The sequence below is a fragment of the Buteo buteo genome, chromosome 31 (assembly GCF_964188355.1).
Source record: "Buteo buteo chromosome 31, bButBut1.hap1.1, whole genome shotgun sequence".
NCBI lineage: Eukaryota > Metazoa > Chordata > Aves > Accipitriformes > Accipitridae > Buteo > Buteo buteo.
This window is the reverse complement of record NC_134201.1, coordinates 1,552,205-1,569,187: the sequence shown is the minus strand read 5'-3', so window position 1 is coordinate 1,569,187 and position 16,983 is coordinate 1,552,205. Positions and strand designations below refer to the sequence as shown.

The following is a 16,983-nucleotide window of genomic DNA, read 5'->3' as shown; positions in this document are numbered from 1 at the left end:
TCCTGAGGAAGGGAAAAGGTAGCGTGTGTGAGAGGAGGAGGGTGTATGAGACATATCTTTGGTTTTGCTCAGAGATGTTTCTGGTAATTTGTCACTGCCTTTTCCTCCTTGGACAGTCCCCCGTGTCCAGAGGAAGCATATGCCCAACAGCAGTTCCATGACTGAGTTCTGCCTCCTGGAATTTGCAGACACACGGGAGCTGCAGCTCTTGCACTTCTGGCTCTTCCTGGGCATCTACCTGGCTGCCCTCCTGGGAAATGGCCTCATCATCACCACCGTAGCCGGCGACCACCGCCTCCACACACCCATGTACTTCTTCCTCCTCAACCTCTCCTTCCTCGACCTGGGTGCCATTTCCACCACTGTCCCCAAATCCATGGCCAATTCCCTCTGGAACACCAGGACCATTTCCCACCCAGGATGTGCTGCCCAGGTCTTTCTGTTTACCTTTTTGATGTCAGCAGAATTGTATCTCCTCACTGTCATGGCCTATGACCGCTACGTTGCCATCTGCAAACCCCTGCACTATGGCACCCTCCTGGGCAGCAGAGCTTGTGTCCACATGGCAGCAGCTGCCTGGGGCTGTGGGTTTCTCCATGCTGTGCTGCACACTGCCAATACATTTTCACTACCATTCTGCAAGGGCAATGCTGTGGACCAGTTCTTCTGTGAAATGCCCCAGATCCTCAAGCTCGCCTGCTTGGACTCCTTCTTCAGGGAAGCTGGAGTACTTGTGGTTAGTGTCTTTGTGCACTTCTATTGTTTTGTTTTCATTGTGCTGTCCTATGGGCAGATCTTCAGGGCTGTGCTGAGGATCCCCTCCAAGCAGGGACGGCACAAAGCCTTTTCCACGTGCCTCCCCCACCTGGCTGTGGTGTCCTTGTTTGTAAGCACTGGCATGATTGCCTACCTGAAGCCCCCCTCCATCTCATCCCCATCCCTGGACATGGTGCTTGCAGTTCTGTACTCAGTGGTGCCTCCGGCAGTGAACCCCCTCATCTACAGCATGAGGAACCAAAAGATCAAGAATGGTATTAGGAAACTGATTACATGGACTCCTATTTAGCACCAAGAAACATCCCATCTCTCCACAAATGACTGCCAGGGTATTCCACACCAGTCCTGACCTGTTGTTGTTGTTGTTCTCTTTATTGTTACTGTAATTATTATTTTTCATTTATAATGTTCCTACAGTAACATTTGGTTTCCTTTCACTTCTAAAGAGGTATGAACCCCCTCTGGAGGGTTACCTGGAGCCTCTATAAAGGTGTCTAATGCTTGTTGAGAGCTGAACACATTACAACATCTGTGTAATAAAATGAGATCTCTTCTGTGCTGCGCATGAACACTGGGCTTGTCTTCCAATGCCGGAGTCAGGAGTTGCTCAGGGTTCTGCATGACTGCAGGAGCAAAAGCCTCTCAGTCACCTTGTGACCATGTAGAGATCAAGGATTGGATTTAGGGCTCACCCGTCAGTGTCTAGTGACAGTGGAGGCCATGGCTGGTCACTGAGTGACAAACCCAAGGCTGTCACATGTCAGACGGGGCAGACAACGTCATTCTCAAGGGGAAACTGGAGCTGCCTGGAGATCCCCCAGGCTCTCCAGGGATAGAGTGTGCTTGAGATGGGCAGTGAATGGAGCCCCACAAAGTGAGAGAGCACCCAAGGTGGAGTCACCGAAGGTAAAGGGCCAAATTGGTGTATCCACAGGGAAACAAGGACTCTGCAATCCCAGAGGAGGCAGCAGGGACCCCACAGCATGGGTGAAGAGTCTGGAGAGTGATCAGTGTCACCCCCATTCAGTGGAGGTCCACTCATCCCTAGTGTTGACGCAGAGGAAGGCTGTGGGTCACTCAGAATTGCTCTGTCAGGGCTTGCAGGCACTTGGACGTGTCTCAGACCACCCCGGCACTGCAAATGCAGCAGGCCACACAAAAGTGTGAGTAACTAACTGCCACCCTCCATCCCCACTGGTTAGAGAAGGAGCTCAGACCAGGTACTCGCATGCAGGAGCTTCTTTTGTGCACATCTGCACTGCAGCAAGAGGGTGGGTCTGTGGGGTGCATGGGGGAGCTGAATACCCATCCCCTCCGAGGGTTTCTAACCAGAGGCTGGATATCTGCGCTGGCTCAGCGGAGTCACTGACCTACAGAAGGGGAAATGGACCTCTTGCTGTCACTGCCAAGGGACAGAAATGGGGGTTAACAGAGGGGGAAATCTCCATCTCTTTTAGACACCTGCTCTCTGTGAAATCATGCTCTTGGAATTAGCTGCCCTCCACTCTTTGGAGAGGGAATTCAAGAACGCAGTGAGAGAATTGATTTCAGAGACATTTTTCATCTAGAATGCCTTGCCCAGCCCTATGCAGTCATGGCGCCCATGGTATCTAGGGGCAGGTCTGCAATCTGCTTGGTTTTTCTTGTTGCTGTCTCTGTCATACTTGCGATCCTACAGAAATGTTTGGATCCATCCCAGCTGTGCTAATGGTTAAACCTGCTGTGTGTGACCTAGAAGCATTCTGTAAATGCTTACAGCGCTCTCACAGCTGGCTCCCCAATGCTATGCCTTTAAAAAGTGGCGTCTCACTACCAGAGAGACCTTCAGTGCAGGTCCTGCAGACCGGACTGTAACTCAAAAGATCATGAAAGGACATTGTCATTCAGCTGCACCCTAAAAGATCCTCTAGCTTTCACTAAGTTCCCCACTGACGTAGAGGATGAGCTCAGCACCCCAGTGTGATCTGTTGGGGACCCATGTCTGGATCCAGGGCTCAGGTGTCAGTGCCTAGCGCAAACAGAGTTGGAGAGTTGTCTCATGCTTACCTGCCTTGGGCGGCCACACGGGCTAATGGCCAACACTCATCCTTCCTGGAGGTGAATCGGGAGAGCTCAGGGGATCTGAAGGCACAGCGTGTGCCCAGGAGTGAGTGGGGAGCTTCACAAGATGAGACACCACCCAAGGCATGGTCATAAAAAGGGAAAACACTAGATCCAAGTGTGAGAAGGTAATGGAGGGCTCTGCAATCCCAGGAGAGGCAGCAGGGACCCAGCAGGCACAGGGAGGGATGCTGGAGAGTGATTCATGCACCTTCAGAAAAAAAAAACTTGGCCTGGATCTAGTGTAGCACCCAAACACCTCTCGTGCTTCTGGATTAAATAAGAAAGAGAAATCCATTTCTGCACATGCCAGTTCAGGGCTGACTGCTCTATGGCTGGAGCAGCAGGAGCTGATGGAGGGGTCCCAGGATCCCCAGGACCAGCGTTTTCATGCTGTCCTGGTGAGTGGGGCTGGCAGTGGGAATGGGGGGAAGGCAAAGGCTGTCTTGGTGAGGACTTTCCTGGATACAAGGGAGTCACTGGCCTCCATTTCCTCATGCCATTGCTGGCCTGCAGTTTGGGGCTGACAGGGGAGCTGACGTGCCCTCCTCCCTGATGCCCCTCCTCCCCATCTTCCTGGGACTGCTGTTCCCTTCAAAGGAGCTCGGGCTTTGGTGGGAGATCCCAGAGCTCTGCAGCTCCCTGTGGCAGGTACCAGGGAGAGCCGGGAATGGGGCTGAGCTTGTCTGAAAGATGGAGATGAGCATCGAGCTCTTCAGTATGACTGGGGAGGGTGGGCTAACAGCATTGTACTCATGGTGCAGAGCCAGCAATTTCTGGAGAGAAACCAAGTGTAGAAGGTGCAGAAGAAAAGCTCGGTCTGATCCCTTGCTCCCTGGACACAAGGAGAAGCTGCTACAGGACACTTGTCACAGGGCAGCCCCTCACATCACTCGTCTCCAGTGCTGGCTGCTCAGCCCAGCTGTGAGGTGGTACATGGCCAGCTCCATCCTCCCACATGTCTGCATACCTTGACTAAGGAAAAAAGGCCAGCCCAGCATGGCTTGTCTTCTGGACTAAAATCCAAGAGGTCCTGGAAGATGGCTGTGTCCTCATGCCCATGTGAGATGCAGTTGTGAGATGCAGCTGGGGTCAGCAGGGACTGGGTGCTCAGGTCCCCCAGCTTCTGTTAGGAGGCTTGGGAAACTGGGAAGCATCAGGCAGAGGAAAAAGGTGCTGAATACCTCAGGTCTGTACATGCCCTTGGCTACAAGGTCCCCTGCCCCACTGAGCAGCAGGTACACATTTTCCTTAGCTCCTATCGTAGCTTTTGCTATGGACTTACTTAAAGAAGCTGTTCTGGCTACCCACCCCTTGCTGGTTCCAGCTCCAGCTGAGCTCTAACTAGAGTTGCCCTGACTCTACCCCTGCATGCACAGACACAGTCTCTGCATTCCCCCTGGGCAGCCTGACCCTCTTTCACTTGCCTGTGCACATCCACCCAGCAGCCTGAGCTCAGGTGCTCCTGCCAGGGTAGAGGTGGAGGATCACCAGGAGCAGCTCCGGAGGGAGCTCCCCAGGGAAAAGCTGTGCCCAGCCCCGGGGAACCTCTGCCCTGAGCATGAGGAAGGCAGTGGCAGGAGGGCAGGGGTAGGCTGGAAGAAGAGCAAGAGGCTCTGCAAAAGCCCGAGGGAAAACATTGCCAAAGCCTGGGCTTGAGCCAGGGACCTTTAGGTCTTCACTCCAACACTCTCCCAGCTGAGCTTCTTCAGCTCTGCCCCAGGAGCCCTAGTCCCCATGCCAGCCATGCAAGGGCATGGAGAAATACAGAAGACGTGTTCCTCAGGGAAGTTCCTGGGAAAAACTGTTCCCAGCCCTGGCAGGGGGGAGCTGGCTTCTTCCTGCCCAGGCCTGCAAGCCAGGCAGCGCCAAGGGTCCATCTCCTGCCAACCCACCTCAGCCCACTCCTGAAATGTTTCATCGCAGCCCCCGAGGCAGCTGGAGCTGTTTGGGGATCATGGGCAGTCTGTGGCAGAAGGACGGGACATGGGCACAGCATCAGCGGCGCTGACAGTGGCGTGACAAAACCTGCCCTGGGCAGCACACCTGAGGCGCTGGATGACTGATGCCTTCATGGCCGGCTGGGGTCCAGGTTTGTGGTGAATGCCAGGTTGATGTTAGGAGTTCCAGGAGTCTTGCGGGCTTCCAGTTCAAATGGGATCTTAGCAAAAGCCAGATACATGCAACTACGAAGGCTGAGGGTGGAAAAAGAAGTGTGGGGCTGATGAAAGAGCTCTCTTCTTCGCTGTAGGGAAGCGAGGTCTCAGGGCATGCAGAGTCTGTGTTGGTTGCATGGCTCTCTTGCTTTACTCTTGCAGGAGCAAGACTCTTTTGGTCAAAGGGAGGAGATGACAGGCAGGGGGGAAGAAGACTTGAATACGTCCAAGAATAGGGAGGACACAGCCTCTCTTGGCAACTGACTTCATGGTGAAAACACTTCTCCTTATCGCCTGGTGCCTTCTCTGCCCCAGGCTGAACAAGCTTTGCTCCCTCAGTCTTGCCTTAGATGGCAAGTGCTCCAGCCTGCCCCCAACCCAACCCTCTCATAGCCCTCTGCTGAGCTTGCTCCAGCTCATCAGGGTCTTGCCTGCACCAGGATGGGGGACGGGGCACAGGAGACCAAAGCTGGACACAGTGTTGTCCAGGTGGTCTAAGAAGCTCTGAGGAGAGAGGGATAAACACCTTCCCTCCTCTTCTGGCTATGGTCCTCTTCATACAGCCCAGAATGCTGTTGGCCTTTTTGGCTGACAAGGCACCCTGCTGGTTCACGTGCAGTTTGCCGTCTACCAAGACCTCCAAGTCATTAATAAAGCTATCAAGCAGAAGAGCTCCCCGGACAGGACAGACGTTAGCAGAACTTCACTTGCTCCTGGCTCCAGGCAGAGTGTTACCTGTTCAGGAGGATGCCCTGTCCTCTCTCAGCAGCTGTGGATGAAGCCCCACAGATTTGTATGGGTCAAGTTCTCTCCTTGATCCTTGTGCACTGCAGGGATTTCTTCTCCTCCTTTCCAAGTTAAGAAGAATTTAAAGGTATTTCATAAGAGGAGAGAGTCAGACCTGAAACTGAGAAGAAAACTACCTTGTCCAAAAAGCTGGAGCTTCCAGGAAGCTTCCAGTTTGAAAGAAATTTTTCAGGAATGGTCACCGGCTCAGTCATGAGGCACAGTTATTGTCTGCTGTACTGACCGAGCTTTGCTGGAGCTCCTTTCAGGTGTAGGGGGCTGGAGGCAAGGAGTTTTTCCTTTCCCCATGTCCTCCAGTCAGTTCACTGTGGTGCATGGAGGGAGGCCAAGAGAGTGACACAAGAAAAGTTCACACCAGAGACAAGGGAAAGCTTTTTCCTCATGAGGACAGCCAAGCACGGGAAGCGGCTGCCTGGAAAAATAATCCCATTTCCATTCTTGGAGGTTTTCAAGTCGTAACTTGGATCAAGTCCTGAGCAACCAGCTCTTAACCCAAAAGTTGCCCCTGCTGAGCTGGACACGTCCTGTGTTCCTTTCCAACCTGAGTGTACTGGTTTTGGCTGGGACAGAGTTACTTTTCTTCACAGTAGCTTGTATGGGGCTGCGTTTTGGATTTGTGCTGAAAACAGGGTTGATAACACACCGATGATGTAGTTATTGCTGAGAAGTGCTTGCACAGCATTAAGGCCTTTTCTGCTCCTACACTGCCCTGCCAGTGAGTAGGTTGTGGGTGCACAAGAAGTTGGGAGGGGATGCAGCTGGGACAGCTGGCCCCAACTGACCAAAGGGATATTCCATACCATGTGATGTCATGCTCAGAAATAAAACTGGGGAGGTAGAGGTTGGAAGCAGCTGCTGTTGCTTGGGGGTTGGCTGGGCATTGATTGGTCGGTGGTGAGCAAATGTCTTTTGCATGGCTTGTTTTTCTTGGGTTTTATTTTCCTTTTCCTTTGAGGGTTTTTTTGGTCATTTGGGGCTTTTTTTCAATAATTTTTTTTTTTTTTTTCCTAGCAAGTTCATCACTAAGCTTGCCAAGTAGAGGCAACAGCATGGAGAGAGGTCAGGGGGAAAGGTCAGGATGCCGGTGGGTTGTTCCTTGTGAAGCCCTGTCAGCTGTAGCAAAGTGAGAGTCCATCAGGACAATGGGCATCGTGAAGCCATCAAGTCAACCAGAGCATAGGGGAGGGCAGTGGAGATGCAGGTAATGGTGACATGATTGGGACCTCAGCTCTGTTAGGGGGCAGCGAGGGACAAGTGCTCTGGAAGGCAGAGCTAGCTGGGAAGTGAGGGGTATCCCCAGGTGAGCAGGGAGGGGGCCTCACCAGGCTGAGCTGCCACCAAGGGAGCAGGGCAGGCCAGGGGGCTGGCAGCTGGAGGCAGTTCAGAGTCCAGGTCATCTGGCGAGGTTCTGATGATGGAGCAGGTCCAGGGTCAAGCCAGGAAATTGATGCACAGGTTGGGGTCAGGATGAGGCCTGGTAAGTGTTACCTGAGGGGTCAAGCACAGCCCAGAGCTGTGTTCTCTGCAGCAGGACCTCAAGTAGAGGAGCATATCGCCTGCATCTCTCCCCCATTGTGCACGTTCCCCTCTGCCGGAGAAAGGGGCTGAAAGAGACTGCCCTGTGATGCTGCTGTGGAAGGTGGTGTGCACAGCTGGGTAAGGTGGAGGGTCTCCTGGCTGCCCATCTGTCTGTCCCTCGGCAGGAGGATGACACTGTTGCTCCTTGTTTTACCCATCTGTGCCTGCTGCTCCTGTTCTAGCTCCCAGGCTCCTTGGGACCCGGCGTTCAGTTGCATTTCAGACACTTGACCCTGTTGGTCTTGGCATGGAAGTGTCTGCATGGAGGTGCCCAAGCCCCCTTCTTACCTGTGGGGCTCCAGGCAATGTACGTCATGCGCCTACGTCTATAGCCTACATCATATGGCTATGAGTCCCACGTCTTCTTTAAACCAACATTGTGTTATTGTCCTCTAACGGGAGTCCTGCCAGGCTGTAGGTTGCCTTCCAGAAAGGCACAGCTCTCCCTTTGGGATATCTGTGATACCATCGTGGTATCAGAGAGTCCTTGGTTTGGTCATCCGAGTCAGGATACTTATGCATCACACCTCCTTTGTCACTTTCTCCATATCTGGGCTAAGAAAGGCAGAGGACTTGGGAGATCTGCACTTTAAAGCTACACTCCTCCTTTTTTAGCACAGTACAGTTTCTTTTTTGGTGGGTAACTCACAAGTATGACTGCCATTTAGCTGACAGTCATTACACCTCCATGGGTCACTACTTTCAGTGAGAGCAACGGAAAGGTTTTCTACCCCTGCAGAAAACACCTTCCCAGGGTGATGGGGGCATCTCATAAGTAATTTAAGGTAGAACTAGGCCCCTCTACCACAGTCCGTGTTGTAGAGAAGAGCGTGTGAGGAGCTGCCTCTGTGGATGCACATGTGCATCAAAGCTGCTCACCTCCATTCCCCATGGAGTGACTGCAGAAACGGTACAGACAATACACTGGTGTGAGGACGGGTTCTGTCTCATTGGAATGAAGACCCCTGGAATGGGGTGGGTGACCCCTGACTTCACATCCCTAGTTATCTCCTGAAGCTTGAGTGGGACCTGGTGGGGATCAGCACGGCGGTTATAGACACAGGTTTAGGCCCACAAGTGCAACAACCTCCAGCTGCTGGAAATGGGGAGTCTGCTGAAGACCGGTCGATATCACTGGGCCAAAGAGAAGGATGTCAGAAATTCAAGGCTGGCCTAGGGGAGATGATACTGTCTTTGTCTACAGCTAGCTTATGGGTGCAGAGGAGAATGAGTCAGACTCTTCCCAGGTGGGCACAGTGGGTGGATGAGAAGCCATGGGAAAAAGTTGGGCCATGGGAAGTTCTGACTAGGCTTAAGAGAAAAGAATCTGCACTATAAGGTCTGTCAGGCACTGGGAACATGCACCCAGAAAGGCTGTGGGATCTCCACAATGGAGATAGTCAAGCCTCAACTAGACGTAGTGCCATGGGGGTTTTTGGATCGTAATGGATGACTACCTAATACGGGGCAGAGAGGCACCCATCTGTCATCCCAACCAACCACCTAGAAAGGTTTGCTCCTTGCTGGGGACCAGGATCCAGGTTGTTGTGGTGGGACGTCCAAAGCTCATCCGGCCCTCTGACTACTACCTCCTGCTCTTATTCCAAGTGGGCACAAATCACACTGCCAGGGGAAAGAAGTGACAGTATCAGATATGACTACAGGGCTCTGGGGGGTGATAGTGAAGGGCATGGGGGCCCAGATAGTGTTCTCCTCAACCTTGTTGGTGAGGGGAAAGGGTGTTGGGAGAAAGGCACTAATAGGACAAGTTAATAATTAACTGCAGAATAGGTGTAGGGGACATGGTTTTGGGTTTTGTGCCCATGGCACCCTGTTTGCAGGCCACCATCTGCTTGGGAGAGATGGGATCCACCTCTCTAAGCAAGGCAAAGCTGTTTTTGCCAACAGGCTGGCTGACCTCATAAGCAGGGCTGTAAACTAAGAAGGATGGGGGAGGGAGGGAGTAACCAGCAGTCCTCTAAGGGAGTGATAGATAGGATCACTGAGCAAAGGGCATGGGGTGATGTGATGGGAAGGGATCACAAAATCAGCAAAATGGTGCCTAAGTGGGGTCAACTCCAGCACTTACATGTAAGCAAGGAAATGCCTACAAAGCACCATGGTGGAGAAATCTCTCACACCCTCTCCAAGAACTCAACATGCTGGGCTGCCTCTCTAAAGTGCCTGTACTCTAATGCATGCAGTACGGGGCATAACCACGAGGATTTAGAGATCTGTGTGCAGTTGCTGGGCAGCAATCTTATTGCGACCATGGAGACCTGGTAGAGTGTTGAAAAGGAAAGATACAGGTTCTTGAGGAAGGAGAGGATGGGAAGGCAGGGATGGAGAGTTGCCCTTTGTGTGAGAGAGCAGCTGGAGGACATGGCGCTCTGTCTGGGGATGGATAGGGAGCCAATGGAGATCATTATGGTGAGGATTAAGGAGAGAACAGGAAAGGGTGGTGTTATAGTGGGTCTGCTGTAGGCCACCGGACTAGGAAGAAGAAGTATATGTGGTCCTCAATGGACATGTAGGAGCAGCCTCACATTGGCAGGCCCTGGTCCTCATGGGAGACTTCAACCACCCCAATAGCTGCTCAAAGGACAACACAGCAGGGTATAAGCACTCCAGGAGGTCTGTGGAGTGCATTGATGATAAATTCTTCACCCAAGTGATAGAGGAGCCAACGAGGAGACGTGCTGTGCTGGACCTCCTCCTCACCAACAAGGAGGGGCTTGTTGAGGATGTGAAGGTCAAAGACGGCCTTGTGACCATGAGATGGGGCTGTAGTGACCACGAGATGGTGGAGTTCAGGATCCTGAAGGGAAAGAGGAAGGTAAAAAGCTATCTCAGAACGCCAGATTTAAGGAGAGTAGAGTTCGGCCTCTTCAAGTATCTGCTTGGAAGAGCCCCATAGGATGTGGCCCCGGAGGAAAGGCGGGCCCGAGAAAGCTGGTTAATATTCAAGGATCACCTCCTCCAAGCTCAAGAGGGCTGCAGCCCATCAAATATGTTATCGGGCAAAAATGCCTAGAGGGCTGTGTGGATGAACAAGTCGCTCCTGGCCAAACTCAAACACAAAAAGGAAGCATTCAGAGGGTGGCAACAAGGACAGGTAACCTGGGAGGAACACAGAGATGTTGTCTGAGCATGCAGGGGCAAAGATAGGAAAGGTAAAGTCCAAATGGCATGGAATTTGGTGAGGGATGTCAAAGAAAACAAGAAGGGCTTCTATAAGTAGACAGGTAACAAAAGGGAAATGAGGGAAAATGTGGGCCCGTTGCTCAGTGAGACTGGGGACCTGATGACACAGGACGTGGGAAAGGCTGAGGCACAGAATGCCTTCATTGCCTCAGTAGCTGCTAGCAAGACCGGCCTTCAGAAATCCCAGCTGCCAGAGACAGGGGGAAAGCATGGACATCTGCCTTGGTGGAAGAGGATCAGATCAGGGAAGACTTTGGCAAACTGGACATACATAGGTATGTCCTATGCACCTTTACTACTTTCTTATCATTCATGTGCCTGGAAATGCTTTCCATGACTACCTGCTCCATCATCTTCCAAGGGGTGGAGGTGAGTCTGACTTGCCTGTAGTTCCCTGGGTCGTCCTTCTTTTCTTTCTTGAAGACACGAGTGACATTTGCTTTCCACATCTCTGCTCTGGGGCTCTTTATATGTCTGTGCTCTAGGCCTCTGTGTATCACTTGAGGTCTGGCATTGGCGGGTCATGGTATTATGGCCATTGTACATTCCATAAAGATGTGGCCAGATCAGAAAAAACAGATGATGCAATGGAAGTGATAGCAGGTGTGTCCATTTCTTGTTGGCAAAGAAATATAGGGTGATATGTCCAACTGCTCCAACCATCATTGCTCCAAGCACCCTGTAGATAGGTGTCGCCTGGCATGCAGGCGTGGCGACCTGGTTCAGGAACGGCGACCCCCGTCCATCAGCTTGCGGACACCAATGTGGTGGACAGCAAATGGCGTTTATTAGTGGTCGACACAGTGTTATATACCTTTGGTTTACGACGCCACTTCCGTCTGCTTACATCGTAAATTAAACACTATTGGTCATTAGGAGAGGGGCTCTAACTTTCCGTACAACGCGAGATCTTCCGACCGCCAAGCCTTAATTACCTACATTTCCCCCCCTCCCTATGCATCGTTAAATTAGTTAAATTAAGTAAATTAGTTATAAAAATTATATTAATATAATTAGCAAAAAATTTTTAGTTTTATAAAAAGTCTTAAAAAATATATGTAATATATTATAAATCTAAGTAGAAAACTATATTAAAAACTATAAACACCATAAATTAGTTAGTTAAGGTAGGTAAGTAAGGAAGTTAAGGGGTAAGTCAGGAAATTATTAGGGACAATGTTAAATATATTCTTAAAGCATTTGTTGGTGCTCTACAAACTTGATGTTAACGCTTTGTAGTCGTTTTTTGACAAACGACACGAGTTTTTTCAGTATACAAGGTCCGAAAATCAATGTCAGCAGAATTATCGTGACTGGCCCTATCAAGGAGGATATCAGGGTGGTTAACCACGGCGAACGGTTGAACCATGATTCGTACCAGTTTTGTTGCGCGTCCCGTTCTCTTTTTCGCTTTTCCAGTCCTTCTCGCAGTTTAGCCATGGTGTCTCTCACTATTCCGGTGTGATCCGCATATGTACAACACTCTTCCCTCAGTGCAACACACACTCCTCCCTGCTGTAAGAACATTAGGTCCAATCCCCTTCGATTTTGTAACACTACTTCAGATAGTGATCTAACTGATTGTTCTAATGCACTTATTGATCGTTCAATCCTTGCTAGGTCTTCGTCTACTGCTACTCTTAGGGCGCTGAATCCTTTGCTTTGGTGTACCAAGGATGTTACTCCCGTACTTACTCCTGCTGTTCCTAAGATCATTAAGGTGGCTACCGTTACTGCTGTAAAGGGTTCTCGTTTCATCAAATGATGTTCTGGGGTAGCTTGAGAGTTATAGACAAATTCTTCGGGATGGTAGAAAATTTTTGGGACTATGGACACTTGGATACAATGTTCTGAGGACTTAACAAGGCTTTCTAATGACAAACAAGGCGTAACTCCAGTAGTAGAACAGACCCACTTGGCATTTTTGGTTGGTATTAACCATTTGGTAGAGGCTTTACTCAGCATCTTATTGACACACAGTTGTTCTCTATGCTCTGGGACTTTGCCTACACACACTCCTTTCCCTACCACCTGTGACAACGTAATGCCTTGTTTTTCTGTGTCCCATATACACTGGGCCGGGTTTGCATCATTTGTCTGCATGGGTAGGTCACTTACTCCTATGGCCTCATAAAAGGGTGGTCTTATTCCGTAACATAACCAGCAATGCTCTGTAAGATTTGGATTTGTCTCGTTCAATACTTGGAAGCTAGCTTGCATTATTTTCCAAAGAAGATTTTTGTAAGGGATTTGGGCGTTATCGGGGGTTGTAACTTCGATATCGTGTGTGTTGCTATATGTCGATGTTGGTGGGTTAAGAACTGGATTAGGCCCGATCGCTTGGGGTGTTTGTGGGATTGTCTTAAGGATTTGTATCACTATTCCTGGATCTTTGAAAGCGCTGTGAATGAATACTGACCACCTCCTTCCCACGACCCAACCCGTATTAGCCGGGTTTTGGATCTTCAAAACTAGATGGGAACAGGTACCTTTGTTGGTTAACAGCCCATTGGATGTGAATTTTGGATGATTGCACCCGTTTGGTCCCCATTCTACTTGCAAATTTTTGTCCTCTCTTTCTGGTTTCCATCTATTGCTTGTCACGATGGTTTCACATCCCCAGTACCCACAAAACCAGCGTCCTGGATAGTTACAGTAACTCTTCCCTGGGTTTGAACTAGGACACCAATACGTTCCCCATATTGATTTAGGACCTCCACGTTTAGGGAACAACTCGAAATTAGTTACCACGAAAGTTGGGGGGCCTGCTGTCACGTTTACCGCTATCACTCGATCGCTGGTGAGGTCTTGTAGGACCCACCTGAATGGCCGATGGGGATTGTAATCTGGTTCTGCCTTTCCTGCAATGATAAGCTTTAAAATCAGGATTACACAAAAGCATCGGAATTTTCCCTTGCCGGGGTTGCTCAGATGTTGTCCGGGCTCCGCCGGTGCGGAATCTTCAGGTTCGGACGGGACGCTTGCCGGCTCGTCACTTTCTGTTGCCATCGGGAAGTATGGATCATGGGGGCGTCCGATGATCCGGTCCATTGTTCTTCTGATTGCCATACTACTGCCGCGGTTGAGGTCGCTGAAGATGCGTCAGTGAAGACTGTTGGTCCTGGTTGAGGTCGGTCCATGACCTTTTCTGGAAGGTCGATGTTGACGATTGTTAGCATTTGAGTCCAAGGGGGCTTCGTTGCGTACCGGACTTCTCCGCCAAACCCGGTGAGAGCTATGGCCAAATACTCTGATATTGCCACTGACTGCATTGGGAGCTGTTTGCGGAAGGGTAAGTATATTCTGGTGGGTTCGGTGCCTAGATGTCTTAGGGCGAGTTTCCTGCCTTTCATAATGAGGTTACTGAGACACTCGACTCCTGGAGAAAAGGCACGAGATGTTTTTCCTAAGACTATCCATTGTATTGGCTGGGCTTTTTCTGGGGGACCTTGGGCTAGTGCTCCTACCCCTCCCTTTTCGGTGAAATGCACGTACAGATCAAGTGGTATATTTGGGTTCCACCTGGCAAGCGTGCTTGATGACGTTTGTTGTTCTATAAAATCAAGAGAGTTCATTGCTTCTGTTGTCAGGGTTTTTTGTTCCCATGGGTTTTTTCCTTTCAAAAGATCATACAGAGGGGTCATAATTTCAGGAGGGATTAGGACGATATTGTGTAGCCATTGCAAAGACCCCACTAACTGTTGCATATCATGGAGTGTCTTAATATTTCGGTGGATTTTTACTTGGGGGGGGGTTATGTAGAGATCTGTGATCTCCACTCCCAGGAAACTTACACATGGACCTCTTTTAATTTTTGCGTTCGCGATTTCGAACCCGTTCGTTTTTAGAGTTTCTGAAATTGTTGACACCAGCTGGTCCACTTGATTTCCTGACGGTGCAGAGATCAAAATGTCGTCCATGTATTGGATGATAGTTGCAGTCGGGTCACTACACCGGACCGGTGCCAATGCTCGATCTACTGTGATCTGGCAGATGGTGGGCGAGTTGATCATTCCTTGGGGCAACACTTTCCACTGAAAACGTAAGTTAGGACACTGGCTGTTTGGAAACACTACGGAAAAAGCAAACCGCTCTTTGTCGTCTTCATGCAGGGGTATTGAGAAAAAACAGTCTTTAATATCAAGGACGGCACAAGGTTGCCCTTCCGGTATCATAGAGTTCATGGGCAATAGTGTTTGGACGGGACCCATTGGTTGGATTATTTTGTTTACTTCACGCAGGTCATGGAGGAGACGAAACCCTTCGCCAGTCTGTTTGGGTATTACAAAAACTGGGGTGTTCCACGGGCTAGTAGAAGGCTCTATATGACCTCTCTGTAGTTCGCGGTCAAGTAGCTCAAGGAGGGCATCCATTCGAGGCTTTGACAGGGGCCACTGCTCAACCCACACTGGATCGGATGATTTCCACGTCAATCTAATTGGTGGAGGCGGGTGTACGGCAGTGGCCCTTAGGGTAAATTTGTCATCCTGATTTTTAATAGGGATAGAGCGTCCCTTCCCAACAGGGGTGGGACCCCTGACATGACATATGGAAAGAGAGTGATAGTTTCCTCTGGTCCCTTTTCGGTGTGAAGTGTGATTGCTACCAAGTGGGCGCTCTTCCGAGCTCGGGTTAGTCCCCCGACTCCGCCTACCATGGGGGCGTCCTCCAGCTTCCAACGTGGGGGCCAATTCGTTTCGGGGATAACTGTGACGTCTGCTCCGGTATCGATCAAAAAGGGGACACTAATGGTGGTGTCATTTGGGGCATTATAGAGGGAACAAATTCCCCACACCACTGGCGGGCTATCACACGCTACCGCCAAGGCCACCCAGGGGTCTCGCTCCCAGGGGATGGTCTTTGCTGTCCCTGAGATGGGGGCAAATTCGGTTGGTTGACAGGTTGGGCCACAAAATCGGTAGCTCTTCAAGGGGGCAGCGGGTTCAGAAGCACCTCGCCCCAACTTGGATTTGCATAATTGGGCCGCCTCACATCCCAAGTGGGAGAAGGCTGTGCGCGGCCCGGGTGCCCTCTCCCCCTTCCGTTTCCCTGATTTTTAAACCTACAGTCCTTAGCAAAATGTCCTTTCTTTCCACAAACCCAACACGGCCCTCTAGGCTGAATTTGGCGTGGGGGGTACGCAGTTAGCAAGTTCCCTAGTTGAGGGCAGTTCATAACAACATGGCCTTCCTGACCGCATTTAAAACATGCCATCACATCGGCTATTGCGGTACGAACAGCCGCCTGAATCGGGGTTAGATGTTCTTCACTCACAACATGCTTGATCATGTCTGCGATACTTGACCCCGCCGGTAGCGACCGCAGGACTTCTTTGGGTTTTGAATTACATTGTTGGCGTAAACAGTCTGCGACAACGGGGCCTTTTGCCTCTGAAGGCAGGGATGAGGAATCAACTGCCGCTTGGAGGCGGTCTACAAATTGTGTAAAACTCTCACTTTCACTTTGCTTTATTGTGGACCATGGTGATGGCTTAGCAATGATTCTAGAGACTGTACGAATAGCTTCTCTAGCTGCACGAGTGGTTGTCATAACTTCATGGGCTCGCAAGCCTTGGGCTTGTGCCTGGGGGGTGATCATTGTTGGATCTGTACCCATTAGTCGCTGTAGGTTAGAGCCATGGAGCGGGTGGTCTGCTCCTGCTGCTTGGGCTAGCTGCCTTGCACAGTTCTCTTCCCATTCTTGTTTAAAAACAATCATCCCCGCCCCATCAAAAATCAGTCTACAAGTTTGCTTTATATCGAATGGGAGCATGTCATCTCCCCCGAAAATTCCATCTATGAGGGTGGAGACCATGGCAGAATTAAGCCCTTTCTCCACGATCGCTTTAACAATTGCTTGCACATCCTTAGGGTTTATTGGTGAATAAATCCTTTGTCCCCCGTCCGCTACTCGGACTGGGAACGCTAGCGTGGCCGGTGAGGCCCAATCGGCGCATGCAATTTGTATCTTTTTCCAATCCGTAAGGGGAATTTCTCCTTCTCGCGTTTTTTCTTTATAGCGAAAAGGGGTATGTTGACTTTTAATCTTGTTTACCTCCTCCTCCTCCTCTGAAGTTAGATCGGTTGTGAGCCGCTCGTCCCAGGAAGTGTCTGACCCGGAGTCGGAACTCGACTGACTAGTCATTTCCGGCTCCGGTACCTTTTTGTTGGGCTCCGGCTCCGCCCCCTATGGGTGGGCCGTTCCCTCCCCCTAGGCTCACCCCGCCTTCTGTTCGGGGGGGGGGGGGGGGGGGGTGGTCGGCCGTTTTTTCAAATGGCCGCTACGATTGGCTCTCCGCCCCTCACCCGCACTCCCCCCTCTGTGTCGGTCACTCCCATCACCTTTCTCCTTCTCCTTCCCC

The 16,983-nt window shown here is 50.8% G+C and overlaps 2 protein-coding genes across 2 annotated transcripts in view; both read left to right on the top strand.

Annotated features, from left to right (window-relative positions):
• The window catches only part of LOC142025982 (scavenger receptor cysteine-rich type 1 protein M130-like), a 329,010-nt gene that overhangs the window by 57,888 nt on the left and 254,139 nt on the right, over positions 1 to 16,983 (top strand). The window lies entirely within an intron of this gene.
• On the top strand, positions 140 to 1,066 carry LOC142025971 (olfactory receptor 14A16-like). The gene has a single exon (XM_075018720.1). It carries the CDS (start codon positions 140 to 142, stop codon positions 1,064 to 1,066), a length of 927 nt encoding a protein of 308 aa, XP_074874821.1.

Coding starts and splice junctions, on each gene's coding strand:
- LOC142025971 (XM_075018720.1), top strand. CDS start 140: ATGCCCAACAGCAGTTCCATGACTGAGTTCTGCCTCCTGGAATTTGCA.